The sequence below is a fragment of the Mus musculus genome, chromosome 13 (genome assembly GCF_000001635.26).
Source record: "Mus musculus strain C57BL/6J chromosome 13, GRCm38.p6 C57BL/6J".
Lineage (NCBI taxonomy): Eukaryota > Metazoa > Chordata > Mammalia > Rodentia > Muridae > Mus > Mus musculus.
The window spans coordinates 17,883,727-17,906,508 of NC_000079.6; the positions used below are offsets into that span (position 1 = coordinate 17,883,727).

At 40.9% G+C, this 22,782-nt stretch overlaps 1 protein-coding gene and 1 pseudogene across 1 annotated transcript in view; one reads left to right on the top strand and one right to left on the bottom strand.

Annotated features, from left to right (window-relative positions):
* The window catches only part of Rala (v-ral simian leukemia viral oncogene A (ras related)), a 63,643-nt gene that overhangs the window by 3,152 nt on the left and 37,709 nt on the right, over positions 1-22,782 (bottom strand). The window contains exons 2-4 of the mRNA NM_019491.5: positions 13,227-13,376; positions 9,396-9,604; positions 4,781-4,955 (exon numbers count right to left, since the gene is read on the bottom strand). Coding sequence (NP_062364.3) covers positions 4,781-4,955; positions 9,396-9,604; positions 13,227-13,340 — 498 coding nt within the window. The 5' untranslated portion in view covers positions 13,341-13,376. The remainder of the gene's footprint in view (positions 1-4,780; positions 4,956-9,395; positions 9,605-13,226; positions 13,377-22,782) is intronic.
* Gm18362 (predicted gene, 18362) lies at positions 11,142-11,645 on the top strand (annotated as a pseudogene).

A 22,782-nucleotide genomic window follows, 5' to 3' on the forward strand; every position in this document is an offset into this window, starting at 1 on the left:
AAGATAAAGCTATCAAAGGATGAACCAGACACTAACTAGACTAGCAGGAACACTATTTTCAAGAGCAACGGAGGACATCAGAACTGTCGAGCACCTCTGAATGACATTTCCACCTGGGAAAATTACAATTTTGTCCACTAAAACCATAAATAAAACACAAAAATTCATTAAAATTTGAAACTGGAAACAATGACTAAATTCCTAGTTGATGATATGATCATGTAGAGAAAAAAATTATTTCAGGGGTCTTTAGAACACAGTATATGGAAAATTCACCTTAGGTGTTAAAGATAAAAATAAAACTCAAACAAGTAGGACCATCATGCCTAGCATGCAAGAAACTCTACCTGTGATTCTGAGTCACACACACACACACACACACACACACACACACACACACACCTATATCTACATACACATACAAAAACATACCACACACTCATACCAACATGTACGTACACACACACACACACACACACACACACACACACACGCACACACATACACACACACACACGCACACACATACACACACACACACACACGTGTGTGTGCGTGCACAGGAACTCACATACACATACAGAACCTCAGCAACAACAAAAACAAAGCCAAACAAGTCTCAAGAATCACGCTGTGAAAGTGACTCACACACTGGAGGACAATACAAATGTCTGCTGGAAGCCAGGCTTTCCAGGATGAGTGTTACCTCAAAGAGGTAAGGATCTGTGATAGAAAATCTGAATGGGTAATAACAGCGTGAATTCATGAGCTTTTCTTCTATTTTTAGAAACGATTTCCTGGCACTGTTCAATGAAAAGCCACAAAGAGGTAATAACCAGAAGGTAATGAGCAAATATTCTCAGGTTGAGGCTGCCGACTAACAATCCATCAAATGGGATTCTTGGGTAATAGCTGATTTTTTGAGCTGGAGCAATAAATGTAACAGTTAGGTGAGAAAGTGAGGAAGCTATAAAATGCTAGTGCCTCAATAGACAAGGGAATGGATGTTTAAAAGGTAAATTCTGGACTGGAGAGCATACAAGGCTGAAATACCACAATGCCATAGACCACAATGTTGGGATTCAAATTCTCCCAGGGATTTTGGAAGCCCCTGCTTCCAATTCAGATGGGACTAGCTCTAGCAGGAAGCCCCCTTTCTGGCCAGTGAGAGTCTTCCAGTACTGGTCTCTGTATCAGCACTGTATCAGACATATATAGTACACTAGGAAAAGGACATAGAAGGCTTAACTTTCCAACAAGTCAATGACTTTCAGAAGTCACCCAAACTAGAAAACATGGCAGGAAACATTTCAAGTTGGCATCAGCTAACTTGATGAATTAAGTCCTGTTTCAAGCGCCAACTGAAACAAACATTAACCAAGGAAGAGGAAGACAGACACCCCCCTCCCCACCCCCCACCCCCGGAGACGGTAAACACTCCCCCTATAGCAGAACCACCTCCCAGGCTATCTATCTTGTTCTCCTGGCTCCACCCTCTTTTCTCATTTTAGGGCAACCCAATGCCTATGAAATTTGGCTTTCTAATTCCACACTAATGACCAGAGAAAATACCTTTTCACATAAATAAAAATAAAGACAGACAAAACAAACTCACAGGTTTACGCTTGACTTAAAATATCTGTGGCTAAAAAATAAAAACTGCCCTCACCAGTATTTCTAGTTTTAAGTATTTAGTGGCCCTGAGTTCACACTTGAGACTATTAAATTGTCAAGAGAACCAAGAAACTATTATAAAAAATAATACACAAAGAAAGTAATTTGTGTGTATATGTGTGTATACATGTAGCTTAGAATGGTTGTAAGCTCTAAGAAAGCTACACAATTCAGAAATCACAAAATAGAATAATCAAAATCTGACAGTATAATCTATTTTTCCCATGGTGAAAGATAAAGTATGCCACATGAAGACATGTAACAGACTAGGAGACAATAATGACAGCAAATGAAGTGGACAGAAGATTAATGTTATTATTCTAAAGTAGACACAAATCAAAAGGTATGTAAGCCATTAGGCAGATGGGCAGAAAGACTTCAGATGGGCAGATGACTGGGTCAATCAATCAGTCAATCAAAGCACATGCAGTCTCATCGGTAATCAGGGTTCACCATGTTCTGGCAATTTTAAAAAAAATTTATTATTATTATTATTATTATTATTATTATATCTGGTGTGTAGCTAACTTCACACATACTAGAAGAGGTCGTCAGATCTCATTACGGATGGTTGTGAGCCACCATGTGGTTACTGGGATTTGAACTCAGTTCCTTCGGAAGAGTAACACTGAGCCATCTCACCAGCCCTCTTGCAAGTTTTTAGGGCTGTCTTAGTTGGGCTGGTAAAGACTAAGAAAACTGTCTTATAAAGCACACTGCTGTGGTGGGTACTTTGTCACCTCAGATAAAGAAGAATCTTTTTCTAATAACCTCAGAAAGTTTGGTGAAGTACTGTTTGTAGTAGGAAACCTGTGGGTGCCAGGGGAGAGATGGCTCAGTGGTTAAATGCAATTTTTCCTTTCAGTAGTGGGGTTCAGTATAAGGACTCATTGTGACTTAAAACAAGTCTGTCATTGGACACACGTAGCTTTGGTCTTTCGCATCTATAAATTCTGTTTCAATTACTACCGTTGTAAATATATTTATATGTGTATTATAATTTTCCAGAAAATACATTTTAATTTTTATTTTAATACTTTTGAATTAATGGACTTTAATTTTTTTCACATAATATTCTGATCATAATCTTTTTCTCCTGAAACTCCTCCCAGTCTTTCCCACCTCCCTGCCAACCCAACTTTATTCTTTCTCTCTGAAAAAAAAAATCAAACAAACAAACCACCCCCAAAGACAAAATAGTATGAAAAGCACAAAAACAAAACAGAGAGCACAGAGAAACCTACTGAGCCGCTCTTGTGCTGGCCAACTGCTCCTGAGCCCAGGACCTGACCTGGGTGTAGGTTAGCACAGCAGTGATGGCACACTGGGGAAAACTGCATTTTTCTTTCCTAGCCACTCAATTACAAATAGCTTTTTGGTTAGGAATGGGATTTGTGCTACTTTCCCTGTCCACACTAGGACAACATACACTTTTAGAATCTGAAGTGCTGGGTCACACTTTTGAGAGATAATGACCACATTGCCCTTCTATAAATATGAGGCTTTTTGTACATTTCTTGCCAATAATATACTTTCATTTTTTTCCTAACGAGACAGGCTAAAAAATATGACATTATATTTTTTAAACAGTACATTTGTTTTTATAAGTAAGACAAAGTCCTTTTTAAGTTTAAGGCCATGTCCCCTTTTTTCTGGTAATGCATTTGGGCTGCACTCTTGCTGGACTGCTGGCTGTCTTCTCGCTATCCTGTGAGTGCTCTGATCCCAACTGGCTTCTTCTGAGGTCAGCTGACTAGACACGGCTGTGACAGCATGGCTCATCTCTGTGCACTGCCTCTGTTTGCCTCTCTGCCCCTCTCCCCTTCTTCTCAGTCACTTTTAGTGTGTTCACAAGTGTCTTAGGACAATTAGGAAGACAGATAAGCCTATGCTTTGAAAACTCCCTCATATTGAATATTAAAATACATTTTATAAGAACTTTACAAATATTTAATATAATCTTACAGAAAACCAGCACAGTATACGGAAGAGAAAAACTGTAGGACTCGCTGTGTCCAAGTACTAAGTCTGACCACCTTACTAAAAACCTTAATCATGACAACACAGCCATAATATCTGTTATAAATGAACAGAAAGAACCTCTGATTTTTTTTCTTTATCTCATGATGCTTTCTGCCTCAAATTTTTTCTTTTCTTGTGTGCATGTGTTTCTTCTTAAGACATATTCTCATTGCGACTATGTAGTCTAGGCTGGCTTTGACCTCACAGACAGCTGCCTGCCTCTACTATGGCTGACCAACCTCATGCTTCCTGACTCAGTATTATGGACCTCTAAGTATAAGCAGACTGAACTACAAAAGCTCACTGCCACCCAGAGCAATGTAAGCTTTCTAGAAATGCATATTCCGATTCTAGAACAAATGAAGCAAAATCCTTAGTGGTGAGCCTTAAGGCTGTGTGCCTGTTAGGATTCAGGACAACTGGGTGCACACTGGGTTTAAGGGGCGCCTCTAGAGAGAACCCCACTGGGAGTCTCCAAGCACCAGAGCCATCTCAGCCCTGAAGATAATCTCCCCTAATCCTGGAAAGGGTTCCATCCAGAAGGCACCCTCCCTTCAGAGGCCTTACATAACACTAGGCAGGCATCAGTCAGAGCACACACAGTGCTGGCACGGTAGGATCTAGAGCTGCTTTTACACTATACAATGCCATGAAAAATGAAGGCAGTGAGTGGGATGAGGACTTCTGATGACTTAAAAAAGTACGCTTGTCTGTAGTTCTTATATCTGAGAAGGCCCAAGACAAGGTGAATTTCTACTGTCTTACTTAAACATTTACAGATGATACACTCAGTCTGTCAGAGCTGGTGAAATGGCTCTGTGGGTAAAGGTGCTTGCCACAAGCCCAAGGACTTGAGTTTAATCCATGGTGGGAGGAGAAAAGAGACTGTCCTCTGACTTCTACAAGTGTGCTACGGCTCCCTCCCACCCTCAATAAATAAAAGCAAACTAAAAACAACAAACAAACAAACAAACAAACAAATGAAATCACTGTACTAAATTATAGTTTGGATCCTGGAGTCTAGATTAAAGTAGGGTAACAGGGCCTTTAGATACATGGCACAGTAACAATGAGAACAATTTACCTTGTCAACGTTGGCGCGCGTTTTAGCAGACGTCTCCACATAGTTAACGTTCCACTGGTCAGCTCTGTTTTTTGCCTCTTCTACAGAAACCTGCCTTTTATCTTCTAGATCTGACTTGTTACCAACCAGGAGAAATGGAACATTCTCATCTTCTTTTACTCTTAAAATCTGCTCCCTAGATAAGTAAAAGCAAGCAAGAAAGTATTAACACAATGTCTGTACATTAAACATCACATAATAGGGACTGGAGCAATGGCTCAGCAGTCAAGAGCATGTGTCACTCTTGCCTCCGGAGGATCCAGGTTCAGTTTCCAGTGCTCACATGATGGTTCACAAGCATTCCTAATACCAGCTCCAAGGGATCTGATGCCCTCTTCTGATTCCTGTGGGGACTAGGCACACTTACGGTGCACATAGTTACATGCAGGCCAAAAAGACTCATACATATAAAATAAATCTAAAACCAAAACAAGTAAACAAACAAACCCCTCAGAATAACAACTAGCCATCTGCAATCAGAATTTATTTACAAGCATGTTTCTAGATAGTACCAAGTTCATCTGTTACCTGCCAACAATTAATTTAGATATATATTCCCTTAACTAAGGATAGAAAACTACAGCAAAGTAGGAAACGCCAGCATGGCAGTAGCAGAAAAGCCGTGAGGACGGGCTCCAGGGCAGGAGCCATGGCTTTCCCTGGTTGCTGCTGTAAGTGTGAGCACATTTTGTGCATCAGCAACTCACCTACCCTCACCTACCACTTACAATCCAGATCCAAACTCATATCCTGCTATTTGTATTTATTTTAGTGTTTTCTTTTCGGTGTGGGACACTAGGCAAATGTCCTGACACAAGCATTCGTGCACAGCATCTTTTTTTTTTTTCTGCTCCAAGCGCTCCTTCAGCACTTAGCTTCCCGACATTCCAACAGGCTGTGTGGACTCTCAGACTATCCTGATGTGATGAGGAGCTTGAAAGATTAGAGGAACATGACTGAGTCTCTCAGTTTTTCTCTTAATTAAACTGATATTGTGGAAGAAGCTTTCAGAGATAGATAGCACTACTCTAATTACACTCCAAAGGTCCCACACAGACAGAGATTTCCATAGATAGCTCTTGAATACAAAGATGTCATGTGTTACAAGGTATCACGGATTGTAAAGTACTATGACTCTGCTCTTCCTAGCCATGTGATTCTGAGCAAGGTGCTTCTTTGCCTCAGCTTCCTCATATGTAAGGTGGACTGACAATGCGATCGATACTCACACTGTTGCTGTGCTTATAACTGCGTGTGGTACACAGTCAAGTATAGAATGAGTCACAGGCGCCTTATTACTGGAGCAAGATGCCTAGCTAGCTTGTGTATTTATTTTAAGGTCATAAGATTGAATCCCAGGCTTTGCGCACACTATGAAAGCGCTATATAATGTGTTTTAAATACTCTCACACTATGTCATGTGGTATCATATAAGGATTTTGAATATATTTCTTAATGATTCATTTTTAATATTTTATGCTCTTTTACTTTGCTTAATTCCCAAAGAATATTTTGTATGTTTTGAAACAATTTAGTATTCAACATTAGATATATGATCCTCAGTTATAGACAGGATTAAATATTCAGTAGTGATATTTTTAGGGTGTGAAAGGATATAAATATAAAAGTTGAAAATAATTTTTATATATTATTTGATTCTCAAAATACTCAATATTATTAATATGTTTGATGTATAAATGCATTTAAATAATAAAAAAATTAAGAAAAAAAGAAAAAATTAACACTAATAAAATCTAATTTATTAAAAAAAAGAGTGACTCTACTGAGCTATGTCCTCAATTCCTTTCATTCTTTTTTTTTTTAAAGATTTATCATTATATATAAGTACACTGTAGTTGTCTTCAGACATCCCAGAAGAGGGTGTTAGATCTCATTACAGATGGTTGTGAGCCACCATGTGGTTGCTGGGATTTGAACTCAGGACCTTTGGGAGAACGGTCAGTGCTCTTAACCACTGGCCATCTTTCCAGCCCCAATTCCTTTCATTCTTGAGAGAAGTCTCAGTAAGTTGCCAGTGTGGCCTGGCTTTGAACTTGTGACCCTTCTGCCTCAGTATCACAGAGAACTTGAGTTACAGGTATCTGAAAACACGTTTGGCCTTTTCACTTTCGAAATGATGACACATGGGCTGGCTGAATGGCTCAGCTGGCAGAGGCGTCTGTGGCCAAGGCAGACCACCTGAGCTCATTCTCTGGGACCCATATGCTAGAAGAGCATGGATTCCCACAATGTGTCCTGCAGCGTATGTCCATACGCTAAATAAATAAATAGACAAAGAGATAGAATTAAACATTTAAAATAAGAAACAAAATAAATACCTTAGAGTACCTAGCTATCATAGACATGCTATACCTTTGAAATTGTTAAGAGATGCTGAGTTATAGCAACACAAACATGTGCAGAATTTTGGCCCATCACAGTTTGTTACCAGGGCTGGTAAAAACAAAATCTCTTTTGAGAGGCAGAGTCTCATGGTTTCAGGCCGCACATTTACTCTGCAGCACAGATGCCCATGTGCTACCCTACTGCCAGGCTTACTGTTACATGTTAGTCCAGTTCAAGTTCAGACATTACTATAGAAATTTTAAAATATGACAATCCCTTTAAAACTTGGCCCAATTTTATTTCTGAAGTAAGGAAAGGTAGGTCCAAACAGTTCCCAGTTCTCAAATCCAGTGTCGATCAGCCACGTGTTACACTGTTATATGATTATAAACCATGCATGGGAGAAAGAAATGGGTAAAAAGTTCACAGTTCTCAAATCCAGTGTCAATCAGCCACATGTTACACTGTTATATGATTATAAACGGTACGTGTGAGAAAGAAAGAAATGGGTTCTTGAGAAAGACTTTTTCCTGGTAAGAAAAAAAAATGTGTAAGTTCAGTAAAAAGGCTGGATAAGTGTGGAGCTGGAGAGATGGCTCAGAGGGTCAGAGCACTTGCTGTTATTCCAGAGGGGCAGGCTTCTATTCCCATACACTTGGTAGCTAAAAACTGGAACTTCCGCTTTAGGGAATCTACTACCCTCTTCTGGCTCCCGCAGTGCATAGACATACAAGCAGGCAAAACTCCCACACACATTTAAAAAAGTGTGGTATGGTAAGTGTGATACTAGTGTCGCAAGCACATTTAAGGAGATGGGAAGCAATGGCCTGCCTTGGTGACAGATGAGCAGGAAGGGTGAAGGCTGGACGTATTTAGGGACAGCTCTGGTGCTAACTTTCAGGTTGAATCATGGAGAGTGGCGTCTGTTACCAGTCAGACTGTTTCAAACTGACTTTCTTGGTGCTGATGAGTCACTGGGGCTGCTCTTCTTTATGGGAAGGAAACTGCACTGGAAGTACACAGAGAAGCAACGAATTACCCTGACTTCCCAGTCAACCATAGCTATGGAAAAAAAAAAATCCTATTCCATTATCAACAGCAATGCCTGCTTCATAATAAACTCTTTGGTATCTTCTGGAAGAATGAAAGAGCATGTATTAGCACTTATATAATTTTCCACGTCTCACTGATTCCAAGTGGATCCGTCATCCACTATGCAGTATCACATATGAAATTCTTCTACAGAAACCAACAGATTTGATCTTATAGATCAGTTTATCTTGTGCATTTTCTCAACCACATGCCTTTGTTTGGGGTGCGTGGGGGAAGACTGCTCTCTAAGATTCTTTAAGAGCTCTCGAGTTTCAAGTATATAAGTGTTCCAACACTTAAATATCGTCTTTTCTCCCAGGGTCATCTTTTTTATAATGTTCTCTGAATGCCTTCCTTCCCTTTCTGGATCTTCTATCATGATCTCTTCCTACTTTACCCTCCATGTAAAGGGGTTTTGTATCATGCCTTATATATACAACTAGGCTGCAAACCCTGATTAGAGGATGTATTCAGGATTCTGTAGAGTATAACACATGCTTCTCCTGTGCCTTGCATGATAGAACTCCAATCACAGATACAAAACTCTGTAAGTAAAGAGCAACTTGTATGATGAACTGAGTACTTTCAAGATTGCTTCAGAGACGGTTCACGCCGATAGCTCTCAGACAGACAGTGATGTCATCTCCTCTAAACCAAACCTATGTCAAACTCCAATTAGGTACACAGTGTATACTGTAGAACAAAGTCAAATATGCTAATCTACAGTGATTCACTTTATAAATTTAGTTGATAAGATTATTGTATTTTAAAAACTCTAGGCACCTATATAATAAAGAGGATGACACAAGTGCTGAGAAACTGACCATTGCAGAGAAGATGTGGAGCATCACTGTGGTCCCTATCCCACCACACCAGTAGACATGTTACTTTGAAACACTTTAGTAAGGCATAAAGGTTCTCTGGGCACTTGAAACTACAACGTAGCCAGCACCTGGACAACTGTAAGCCCTGAATGAATATATATGTGTATATCTACAGCGGCCAGAATCACACACTGATATTGAAGTGGAAAGACACTATTCAAGACAGTAACGATTAACGAGCAAGAAACTTCAGTTATCCACCTGTTTCTGGGAAGAACTGTTGTGTGTTTACATGAGATTAGGCTCAGCCATACCTGAAGTCCGCGGTAGCTGCGAAGGACTCCATCTCTGTGATAGAGAAGACACAGAGGAATCCCTCCCCACTTCGGAAGTAGTTGTCTCTAATTGCAGCATAGTCCTCCTGCCCCGCTGTATCTAAGATGTCGATCTGCACTTCTTCCCCGTCCAGGACTACCTTCTTCCTGTAGCTGTCCGCTTTGGTAGGTTCATAGTCCTCTACAAACTACAAAACACACACACACAAACACATCCGTTTTTAAAATTATTTTTACTTTTAACAAAATCTTATTTAGAAGTCACTACTCTTTACATGTTTTCGCCAAATAGTAAAAGCTGTACCAATTTTCATTTTAGATTACTGGTCAGCTGTTTTATCTGCAAAAAGACTGGGTTGAAGTCTTACTTCTAGGCTGTTTACACCTTGAAATTAGTGCATTTTCAATCTAGAAATACCATACATACGAAACACATTACACATATATACTTTTTATCAAATTTAGAATCCCACTCTAGATGACTTTAAATAAAACAAGATTTTGGTTCCAAAGCTGTGGAAATAACTTATAAGCCAAATTTTAGATAAATACCACTATGCCTTTCTCTAAAAGGTGACAAGTTTTAGTACCAGGGGAGACCACTCTCTAGAAACCTTAGCCTTTCAGAACAAGATGGTCTGACTTTACAACATCGTCATCCTCACTCCATTATTATGTACACACACACACACACACACACACACACACACACACACACACACACACACATATTGTAGGCTTTTAATCAACATTTTCATTATTTGCTTAATGTTTATGTAAGTTACTAGTTATCTACCTTTGACAGCAGGGGCCCAAAACTACTACATACTCAGTTCTATACATGCTAAGTCTAGAACAGCAAATAGTACACGGTAGAGCAGCAGTTCTAAATCTTCCTAAGGCTATGACCCTTTAACACAGTTTCTCATGTTGTGGTGATGCCCAACCATACCATTATTTTTGTTGCCATTTCATAACTGTAATTTTGCTACTGTTATGAACTGTAATATCTGTGCTTTCTGATGGTCTTAGGTAACCCACAGGTTGAGAATCACTGTGGTAGACAGTCAACAATTATTTACAACATAATGTTTTAGTAACTGTATTATCCAACATTCTACCATTACTTTTTCTAACACTGTGCTTAGTCATCCATTGAAAGCTAAAAAGCTGATGGAGGCTGGAGAGATGGTTCAGCAGTAAGAGCATGTGCTGCCCTTTCAGAGGACCCAAGTTCGATTCCCAGCACCCACATGGCACCTCATAACTGTCTACAGCTCTAATTCCAGGAGATCTGATACCTTTATACAGACATACTCGTATTCAAAGCACCAACCAATGAACATGAAATAAAAATAAATAAATCAACACAACACTAAGAACCCCACCATTCTGTGAGTGTGAAACCAATGCCCAGTCTGAGCAGCCTCTGCTGAAGTCTGTGACCAGTATCACTTCTCTCTGTATAACAGCATGGGAAATATCTTTGTAAACTTCTTCAAGGACCTCTCTTGAAAAAAAAGAAAGAAAGAAAGAAAGAAAGAAAGAAAGAAAGAAAGAAAGAAAGAAAGAAAGAAAGAAAGAGAGAGAGAGAGAGAGAGAGAGGGAGAGGGAGGGAGGGAGGGAGAGGGGGAGAGGGGGAGAGGGGGAGAGGGAGAGAGAGAGAGAGAGAGAGAGAGAGAGAGAGAGAGAGAGAGAGAGAGAGGAAGAAAGGAACAAACAAACCTTCTCAGGATGGGCCTGGATGTTGCAGGAATGTCAAGAATTCTATATAAACTGCAGCATGGTGAAACCCTGATGACCATTCCCACCATACAACTGAAGTGTGGTGAAGCAATAATCACCATTCTCTCACCACTAGTTTCAGGGTGTTGACTGCTGAGTACAAGAACATCAGTTTCACCATCTGGGGTATGGGCAGCCAGAAAAACATCCCACTATTTACAGAATGCCCGAGGTTTGATCTCTACAGTAGACAGCAATGACAGAGGGTGTGCGAATGAGGCTTCCGAGGAGCTCATAAGGATCCTGGCTGAGGCTTAGCTGGGATGCTATTCTGGTGTTTGCCTACAGGCAGATACCAACTGGACCTCCCCAGTGCCACAGTGTAGCTGAAATCACACTCAGGCTGGGGCTGCACTCTCTATGCCACAGGAACTGGTACATTCAGGTCACCTGCCCTACCAGTGGGGCTGGTTCTATAGAGGACCAGACTGGCTGTCTAATCAATCTGGAAGCAGAAGTGAACCAGACCCTTCCCCAGTCAGTTCCTTTTCTCTGCCCTCAGCTATCTTCTCATGCTGCAAGTCTGACTCCACCGTCCTAGGTGTAGGAGCTGTCTCCATGGATGGGTCACATGTACATACAGTCTACAGCCAAGCTTTTATTTAATGTAAATGGTTTCTGTTTCTACCTAGACCGTTTCTGGTGCCCCCATGCAATGTTACTTAGCCTTTTGATTATGAAAAGAGAACCAACTCTCTGTTAGTACTAAGGAAGGATCTAGCTAGGTGTCAGGGCACCTGATTCCCAGAGCCATAGGGCTGGACATCAGTGTCAGGATCCATTTTGGTGGTTGGTTTTCAACACAAAGTCAGTGCATTAAAATAAAAAAAAAAGCAAGATGAGAAACTTCATCACACAGAAGGGTGCATGTGTCTGGGGTAAGTTTTGCTTTAGCAACCTCAACACTAACCCACTTGATTGGCTGTTACCCTGTGGGAACAAACTACTCTCGGCTGCATGACCACAGCTGAGACCCTGTGACATGACTGCCTTTGGGTCACCTGTATACCACAGCTTGCTTATACTTGTGATCACATAGTCACCTAGGGATGAGCTGATGGTCAAAGGGTCCAGGGCCTGGCCTTGTCTTTGGCTGGTGAAAGCCTGGGCCAGAGACAACCCACATTCCCAGCTGGTTTTGGGCTCATTTGGACATGCTGGCAGAAATCAGGAGGAGCTGGTGCAGGTTGGGTGGGTAGGTCTACTCCAGCCCCACATTCATGAGCATGCTTACCTCCATGTTTGAAGCTGTTGTCTTCCTCAGCCTGCAAGGGTCTGACCTGCTGCCCAAAGATGACCTCTATTTTTTTCTTTTGTGTTTTGATAAACACTGAAGAAGCTAGAACTGTTCCACTTCTCTTGGGGAAACCTCAGGACTGGTTTATTTGATGTTGTGGAGCATTTTACTGTTTTTAGTACATAATTAGTAATCAACTGTTTTGTATACTTGTTTTCAGTTGTCACTTTGACAAAGCACTGTAATTACAGCTATTAGAGTAAAATCTCTTACCTATTTTAGGAAAGTTAAAACATGAATGTTCTTAGTTTGGCTTCCTTATTGGCAGGAAAGGGACTAGTAGTGGGCATGGTGGCTCAGGCCTGCAATCTCACATGTGGGAAGCTGGGGCACACAAACTGCCCTGAGCTTTTCAAGCCAATATAGACTTGTGAGTGAGACCCTGTCTCAAATCCCAACCTAAGAAAAGGAGGGAAGGGCTAATACAAAGGTGAGTTTGAGAGAAGACTAGATAAGAAATAAACAGTATAGAATATGCAAATGAACGAACAGTTTTAGTACTGCTTCTGCCTCCCCCCCCCCTTTTTTTTAAGCCTGGGGTCTAGAGACTGGCTCATGAGTTTTTGACTTGTAAAATTAAGTAGTTACTGATGTTGGCTCTCAACTTAAAATGGAAAAAGTATTAGGAGCTCCAAGGAGTTAAGGAATCCTACCAAATACCACTACAGCTAGGGTGGAGGCTCCTCAGTGGAAGCTTAAGCTTTATTCAGGAGAGGTTGGGCACTTACCTCGTCGTACATGAACTGCAGAGTCAGGGCAGACTTGCCCACACCACCACTGCCCACCATGATGACTTTGTGTAAGGCCAAAGAATTCTGACCCTTGGGCTTGTTTGCAGCCATCCTGTTTTCCAGAGTCCTCAGAGGATTAAGAAAAATCTAAGACAAATGAAACAGTATACTCTTTAGAATTCTGATGGAGGGAAGAAATCATGTCCTTAGGGCTCAAGACACTAGCTCTCATTCTGCAGTGACTGTAAATAGATAGAAACCAGAGTGCACACTCTTAGAGGGAGGATCATCCATCAAAGATGCCATAGCAACGAGACAAGCCAATGATTCAAGGGCATTTCACTTCTAATAGATCTATAATGAGTTCTGACCAAATGTAAAAATTCCCAGGGCAACCACAAGCTGATAATAGGGGGAATTAGTTACACTGGAGTATTGAGAACAGGCAAAATTAAATCATCATTTGTTTTCATGTCAATTCATAGGCTCAATGCTTAAAGAAACGTTCCTCCTAAGTTCATTAGGAAACAAAGACGGTCATTTGCATTAAGGGCATCCTTAGAAATATGTGCTTGGAAGAAACCTCATGCAACAACTGTTAACAGACTTACAAATAGGATCCCAGCAGTGCATAATTCAACAACCATGCAATTGGGACATCTGTGGTTTTTGGAATAATCAATATAACTTGACTGCTTCAATGTAGCATTCCTTAGAACATTTTTTGATTTAATATATTACAGCTCTCAATGTGGAGTCTAGACTCTTATAGACGTTGTAGTGGTGATGTGGGTACACAGTTGCCTTTGGCCAGGGTACCAGGCTTTCAGAGGAAATCATGCTGCAAAGTCACAGCAAACTCATCCATGGGGAGGCTCGGGCAAGGACTTTGTGGTTAGGCAACCAAGGGGTTTTGACTCCATCCCCAGTATCTCCTCCACATTTTGTAACAGCTTTGCTTAGTAGCAGTTCACAGACCTATCTCTGTCTGTCTACCTCCCTGTGCTGTGTCTCATCTCAGTCAGAACTTCACTGTATATGTTTCCTTCTGTATATGGTCTTCTCTGACTTCCACCTTTGCCATCAGGTTTCCTGGTTACCCAGATCTCTCTTCTCAGTTTTGGGGTCCCAGTCTCACTTGAAGCACTCAATATAAATTGAGCTTTCTTTTTCTGTGTTCCCAAGTAGCAGCTGATACTTTCCTTTTAAAACCCTCGTCACGTTTTGAAATAACTGAGTGTGTAGTTATTCAAAATAGGTTTTTTTCACGTACGATATGCCAGAAGTCACTTGATTACAGGGCCACTATGTCTCTTCAGTTATGAATTTTTCACCTCATTATTATAGCATAAGAACGAGTGTGTTGTGTGTACATATGCTTGTGCATACACAATGTCAGAATGTAGGCATACACATGCCTCATTAGACATGTAAAGGATCTAAATTGGGTTACCAGGTTGCTTTGGCCTAGTAGGGAAACAAAGCAGAGAATGTGCAGTAAACCAAAGATTTGTGCTTCGGTAGCTGTCAGGTAGTGAAGACAGAAAGAACAGGGATGGGGGCTTCAACATTCCTGGCAAGGGCATGCCCCAGATGACCTAACCTCCTTCTACTCGGTCACACCTCCTAAACATTCTGCCTCGGCCCAACAGTACCACAAGTTAGCAATCAAGACTAACTAAATAAATAAAAACTACCCAATGCGACGTCTCTATCAAAGCCCCCCACCCTGATCTTTATGGCTCAGGGAACCACCCAGAAGGAGGCAGAAAGAATAAGAATCAAGGGGAATGGGGGACAAGAAAAGAAGGCCCTCTATATAAACACAAGCAAAGCTCGACAAATGGTGCTGGCACAACTGGCACTTATCATGTAGAAGAATACAAATTGATCCATTCTTATCTCCTTGTACAAAGCTCAAGTCTAAGTGGATCAAGGACCTCCACATAAAACCAGAGACTGAAATTTATAGAGGAGAAAGTGGGGAAAAGCCTCGAAGATATGGGCACAGGGGAAAAATTCCTGAACAGCAATGGCTTGTGCTGTAAGATCAAGAATTGACAAATGGAACCTCATAAAATTGGGAAAGGATTTTTTACCAATCCTAAATCTGATAGGGGACTAATATCCAATATATACAAAGAGCTGAAGAAGCTGGACTCCAGAAATTCCAATAACCCCATTAAAAATGGGGTAGAGAGCTAAACAAAGAATTCTTAACTGAGGAATACCGAATGGCAGAGAAGCACCTGAAAAAATGTTCAACAACCTTAATCATCAGGGAAATGCAAATCAAAACAACCCTGAGATTCCACCTCACACCAGTCAGAATGGCTAAGATCAAAAATTCAGGTGACAGCAGATGCTGGCGTGGATGTGGAGAAAGAGGAACACTCCTCCATTGTTGGTGGGATTGCAGGCTTGTACAACCACTCTGGAAATCAGTCTGGCGGTTCCTCAGAAAATTGGACATAGTACTACCGGAGGATCCAGCAATACCTCTCCTGGGCATATATCCAGAAGATGCCCCAACTGGTAAGAAGGACACATGCTCCACTATGTTCATAGCAGCCTTATTTATAATAGCCAGAAGCTGGAAAGAACCCAGATGCCCCTCAACAGAGGAATGGATACAGAAAATGTGGTACATTTACACAAAGGAATATTACTCAGCTTTTAAAAACAATGAATTTATGAAATTCTTGGGCAAATGGATGGATCTGGAGGATATCATCCTTAGTGAGGTAACCCAATCACACAAGAACTCAAATGATTTGTACTCACTGATAAGTGGATATTAGCCCAGAAACTTAGAATATCCAAGATACACAAGAAAATCAAGAAGAAGGAAGACAACACGTGGATACTTCAGTCCTCCTTATAATAGGGAACAAAATACCCATGGAAGGAGTTACAGAGACAAAGTTTGGAGCTGAGAAGAAAGGATGGGCCACACCCGGGGATCCATGCCATAATCAGCCACAAAATGCAGACACTATTGCATATGCCAGCAAGATTTTGCTGAAAGGACCCTGATATAACTGTCTCTTGTGAGGCTATGCCATGCCTGGCAAATACAGAAGTGGATGCTCACAGTTATCTATAGGATGGAACACAGGGCCCCCAATGGAGGAGCTAGAGAAAGCACCCAAGGAGCTGAAGGGGTTTGCAACCCTAACCAGTACCTCCAGAACTCGTGTCTCTAGCTGCATATGTAATAGAAGATGGCCTAGTCGGTCATCATTGGGAAGAGAGGCCCCTTGGTCTTGCAAACTTTATATTCCCTACTTAGGGGAACGCCAGCGCCAAGAAGTGGGAGTGGGTGGATAGGGGAGCAGGGTGGAGGGAGAGTATAGGGGACTTTCGGGATAGCATTTGAAATGTAAATGAAGAAAATATCTAATAAAACAATACATACAGTAACCCTGAAGCCCCACAAAAGGTAGCAGCACACAAGGCAAGCCTTCAGTTTTCATGTGAGGGACCAGGCACCAGAAGACTGAGGTCACCTGCAAGTGGTCCCAGGGAGCTGTGGTTCTCACATTTCCTTACGTTGTGCTGATGTCCAAGCAGAAAAGTACTTCACTGCTACTTCATAACTAATTTTCCTACTGTTGTGGATCATAATAGAAATACTTGATTGAGAACTACTGTGGCAGAATTAAATTCCGAACTAATGCAGGGTCAAGGCAGGATGACCTAGCTGGCTTTCTACACTACGGGACCTAGCTGACTCTGAAGCAGGACTGGCTAGAATGTGACCTAACAGTTTCTTCCTGAGAGGGATTTGGAACACACCATGGCAGCCGTGGAGCTTTAAGAAGACGAGAAGGCTTTAAGAAGGCTTGTTTCAGCAGGTGCTTTAACAGCCACATTCCATTCCAGGGAATCTGCATGCAGCTCTTGCAGCACCCTTCTCTTCCCCAGTTCTCCTGATCATGAATCAGTGCCTGCTCATAACTAACCCCAAGTGAGTCAGGCTTGACTCGAAGGGCTTGAAAAGAAGATACTAAAAGATTAAAGCTCTTTCCATGTTATTTTACAAGTGTTCAACCCGAGAAACTACAAGCAAGAACAGATGAAGCCTGGGTTTGTTTAATTCAAGTATAATAAATTCTTAAGCCTAAATATAGCTGTTACTCTCATAAACTGAAGGAATATTCAGAAGTAAGAAAGATTAAGTAATGTGGAACATTGGTTTGCTAGTTACATTTCAGTCAACAGGACACACGTATAAGGAAGTATGAGGCTAAATAAATAAGACAGGAGAATAAGGGTTTTGCCTTTGACCCTCAAAAATGTCTACAGACTAAGGACAATGTCATAAAGACTACAGAGCTTCTCCGATGAATTCTGCCTGCATTGTAACGAAAAGGAAAGGCATCTTGTAAAACAGGGAATCTTAACCACAGGCTAAGGTAATGATTCCTTAGTGCCATCTTTCCCTACTCTTTTCTCTATTCTTCTTTAAAATGAGGTTTGTTAATCTTTAATTGGATATTTTGTTAATATTTCAAATGTTATCCCCTTTCCTGGTTTCCTGTCTGCAAACCCCCTATCCCATCCCGCCTTATCCTGCTTGTATGAGGGTGCTCCTCCACCCACCTACCCATTCCTGCCTCACCGCCCTAGCATTCCTCTACACTGGGCATGGAGCCTTTACACGACCAAGGGCCTCCCCTCCCACTGATGCCAGATAAGACCACTTCAGCTCCTTCAGTCTTTCCCCTAACTCCTCCATTGCGGTCCCTGTGCTAAGTACTATGGTTGGCTGCAAGCCTCCAAATCTGTATTGGTCATGCTGTGGCAGAGCCTCTCAGGAGAAAGCTGTATCAGGCTCCTGTCAGCAAGCACTTCATGACATCTGCAATATTATCTGGGTTTGATGTTTGCATGTGGGATGAATCCTCAGGTGGAGAAGTCTCTGGAAGGCCTTTCCTTCAGCATCTGCTCCACTCTTTGTCCCTGCATTTCCTTAGGACAGGAGTAATTCTGGGTTAAAATTTTGGAGGGGTGGGGGAGGGCATGCCTAACCTCTGGATATCGTCTCAACAGGTTCTCCCTCCCCTTTGTGGTGTATTTCAGCTAATGTGATTCCCATGGTCCTGGGAGGCTCTTGCTTTCCTGGCATCTGGAACTTTCTGGTGGCTACCCCCAGTTCCCCATTCCCATTGCTACACACCTCTGTTCAATTTCCTGACCCTCTGTATAGCTCCTCCATCTTCTTCCATACCTGATTCTGCTCCTCTTCCCCCCCCTCTCTTCTTCCCAAGTCCCTCCCACCCTCTACTTCCCTTGATTATATTGTTCTCCCTTCTAAGTACGATTGAACCATCCATTCTTTGGTCTTGAGCTTCATGAGGTCCATGAGTTGTATCATGGGTATTCCATACTCTTGCCTAATATCCACTTATCAGTGAGTACATACTATGTGTGTTCTTTTGTGACTGAGTTACCTCACACAGGATATTTGCTAGATACAATCATTTGCCTGTGAATCTCATGAAGTCATTGTTTTTAATAGCTGAGTAGTACTCCATTGTGTAAATGTACAACATTTTCTGTATCCATTCCTCTGTTGAGGGACATCTGGATTGCTTCCAGCTCCTGGCTATTATAAATATGGCTGCTATGAACATAGTGGAGCATGTGTTTTGTCCTTATTACATGTTGGGGCATCTTCTGGGTATATGCCCTGGAGTGGTCATACCTGGGTCCTCAGGTAGTACCACCAAACTGATTAAGAGATATTAAGGAATAGTGATTGTTGCTTCCTGTTTTGTTGTTGTTGTTAGAAGAGGAATTATGTTTGTGTGGTTATCTTCTTTTGTGTTTTTTTGAAAGAATATTATGTTCTTGCTTTTTCTAGGGTGCAGTCTCCCTCCCTGTGTTGGAGTTTTCCATCTACTATCCTTTGTAGGACTGGATTTGTGGAGAAATATTGTGTAAATTTGGTTTTGTCATAGAATATCTTGGTTTCTCCATCTATGGTAACTGCGATTTTTGCTGGGGATAGTAGCCTGGACTGGCATTTGTGCTCTCTTAGGGTCTGTATGACATCTGCCCAGGATCTTCTAGCTTTCATAGTCTCTGGTGAGAAGTCTGATGTAATTCTGATAGGTCTGCCTTTATATGTCACTTGACCTTTTTCCCTTACTGCTTTTAATATTCTTTGTTTTGTGCACTTGGTGTTTTGATTATTGTGTGACAGGAGGAATTTCTTTTCTGGTCCAATCTATTTGGAGTTCTGTAGGCTTCTTGTATATTTATGGGCATCTCTTTCTTTAGGTTAGCAAAGTTTTATTCTATAAATTTGTTGAAGATATTTACTGGCCCTCTAAGTGGGGAAATCTACCCTCTCTTCTATACCTATTATCCTTAGGTTTGGTCTTCTCATTGTGTCCTGGATTTCCTGGATGTTTTGGGTTAGGAGCTTTTTGTTTTTTTATGCTTTCTTTCATTGTTGTGACAATGTTTTCTATGGTATCTTCTGCACCTGAAATTCTCTCTTCTATCTTTTGTATTCTGTTGGTGATGCTTACGTCTATGACTCTTGATCTCTTTCCTAGGTTTTCAATCTCCAGGGTTGTCTCCCTTTGTGATTTCTTTATTGTTTCTATTTCCATTTTTATATCCCGGATGGTTTTGTTCAAATCCTTCACCTGTTCAGCTGTGTTTTCCTGTAATTCTTTAAGGGATTTTGTGTTTCTTCTTTAGGGGCTTCTAACTGTGTTACCTGTGTTAAGGGAGTTATTATGTCCTTCTTAACATCCTCTACCAACATCATGAGATGTGATTTTAAATTAGTCTTGCTCTTTCAGTGTGCTGGGGTATCCAGGGCTTGCTGTGGTGGGAGAATTGGGTTCTGATGATGCCAAGTAGCCGTGGTTTCTGTTGCTTATTTTCTTTCTTGCACTTGCCTCTTGCCATCTGGTTATCTGTGGTGTTAGCTGGTCATGCTGTTTCTGACTGTGGCTTGTCCCTCCTATAAGCCTGTGTGTCAGCACTCCTGGAAGACCAGCTCTCTCTTGGTGGGATTTGGGTAGGGAGAGCTGTGGCACAGGATCAGCTCCGGGCACAGATGGAAACTGGAAGGCCTCTTTTCTCATTTCATTCCCCACCTCTTAAATGCTGTATATTAACCCTGATGATTATGCAATTACTGCTAATGAAATATTTGGGGACAATTTGGGGAAATTTGAGTCAACTATCAAAATGGATTTGTAGACAGCTGAATACTGATATCAAAAATAAGCTCTGTTAGGACTGACATGACTCGGAATACTCTAATTTACAATTCAATATTTTCTAAATATTAGATCTCGATGGGAAAAGAAAGCCTTATCAAAACTTGATCTACCTACTGTGACTCTATGTATATTTTAGAAGTTCTTTGCACAGGTTTACTGAAATACACTATATAGAAAGTAAACTGCACACATTCACACATTTGGACATTATAATCTCTTCATTCCCCTACACTTCTCTTCTCCATAGACCTGATTTTCTGTAACAGATTAGTGAAGGATTTTCCAGACTTACATAAAAAGGAAATTATGTAATATATGCTTTCTTTTAAATTGACTTCTTAAAATTTAAAGAAGCTAATGAAAATTAATTGCTTGCCTGGCAAGCATGAGTATGCAGAAACCACAAACAAAACATAAAAACTCCATATATTCATGGGACAATACACATTGTTGTTGGCTTCTTTCATCCAGCATAATTTTGACAGCCATGCTGTTGCTTATATCAATAGTTCATTTCCTTTTATTGCTAAGTAGTACTGTGCAGTGTAGACATACTGCAATTCCTTAACCATCACTTTCTGATGGGCATCTCTATTGTTTACAGCTTTCAATATTTGATGATAAAGGGACAAAGGGCAGTGAAGCAAAGATAAGCTTTTCAAAAGTGATGCTGAAATTCATTTGTAAAAATTAACATATCACCATATCTCATACCAGATAAACAAGTAACCCTAAGTGGGCCATTCTAAATATAAAAACTAGACCACAAGTCTGAAAGAGAGCATAGGAGGAGGCATGTGACTCTGACTTAGGTAATAACTTATTAACACCAAAAGCAAAACCCATAAAGATCAAATGGATGAAGTCACAAAACTGTGCTCCTGAAAGTACAATTAAAAAATTAATAAAGATAAGCTGTGGAATGGGAAATGATTTTTACAATTAGGAAATTTTACTGAGGAAAAGACAAGAAATGTACAGATTTTGTCTCACTAGCAAAATCTTTCTAGTTTATTACTGTAAAAACTAGAATGAACTGCCTGTAAGCATCATCAAAGAATTAATCAGCAAAAATGGGGCAAAAGACAGAACTGACTGAATTTCTTATTCTATATCCACATTTCCAAGATGACCACTTTAATGAACATTTGCTATTCAGTCAGTGATAAACATAGCAATTATTTTGTGGTCCATACAACTCAATCAAAATCTTTTTAGTTAAAATATTTGGGATGCTGTAGATGTGGCTCAGTGAGTAAATGTTTGCTGTTTAAGCCTGGGGACCTGAGTTTGAATCCCCATCAACCATATAAAAGGCAGGCAGGGCTGTCACTGTACAAGCCTGTAACCCTAGCATTTGTAGAAGGATAGGTGGATGTTGAGTGAGATGTGTTTTTTTCTACTTGGGTAAAGTGAATGTGCCCATAATGGCAGGAAAGGCTATTTAAAGAGTTGATCTGCACAGCTTTCCCCTCCTCCTGCCTGTTTCCAGGTGGTAAGTTCCTCAGTGGTTTCCCAGCATTCTAGAGTGGATTTCCACAGTGCTTCTCATCACGAAACCAGGATTTCCTGGTGCAGAGCTGTCTGTTTTAGTTCATCTAGTACACTTTCTGTAAAGGATACTACACACACACACACATACACGTGCGCAAAACAACTCTAAGAAACCACCTTGAAGAATAATTTATTAACAGTAATAAAACTGAGTTGTATCCCAGGAACCCTTCTGAGAATTCTTCATTAAGAGTCCAGCATGTAGCTCAGCACTAAATGATTGGCTAGCATGTGGAAGGCTCTGGGTAAGGCTGCAATGTCATTTTCCTAATTCTCCACTCTGGCCCCTGACAAACCCTAACTGGAGGGCTAGGCAGAGGAGGTAGGACCAGCAAATTAAGGCTCATGAGCCAGACTGCTCCCAGGCTATACCTGTGTATGGAGGACATATGAGGCGGTCTGTGCTAGCTTTCATAAGGCTGGTCCCCAAAATGCCCCCCCAATAAGTCAGAATTGTTAGAGGTAATACTCCTAAGTTAAGCCAATTTTCATATTTCCTTAATGAGTACAAGTTTATCGATTTTATAAAATTTTATAGAAGGCCTGATTACAATGGAATTCTATTTTCTGATATGGCAATCTCTACAAAGTCTTTCTCCTTATATAGGTAACTGGAAACTTAGAAGTTTAAGGAAACTTAGAAGTTTAACGTGGTCTGAAAGGACCTCACAAGCTCCTATATGAATATTTGGTCCCCATTTGGTGGACTGTTTAGGAAGGATTAGAAGGTGTGGCTTTGATGAATGTAT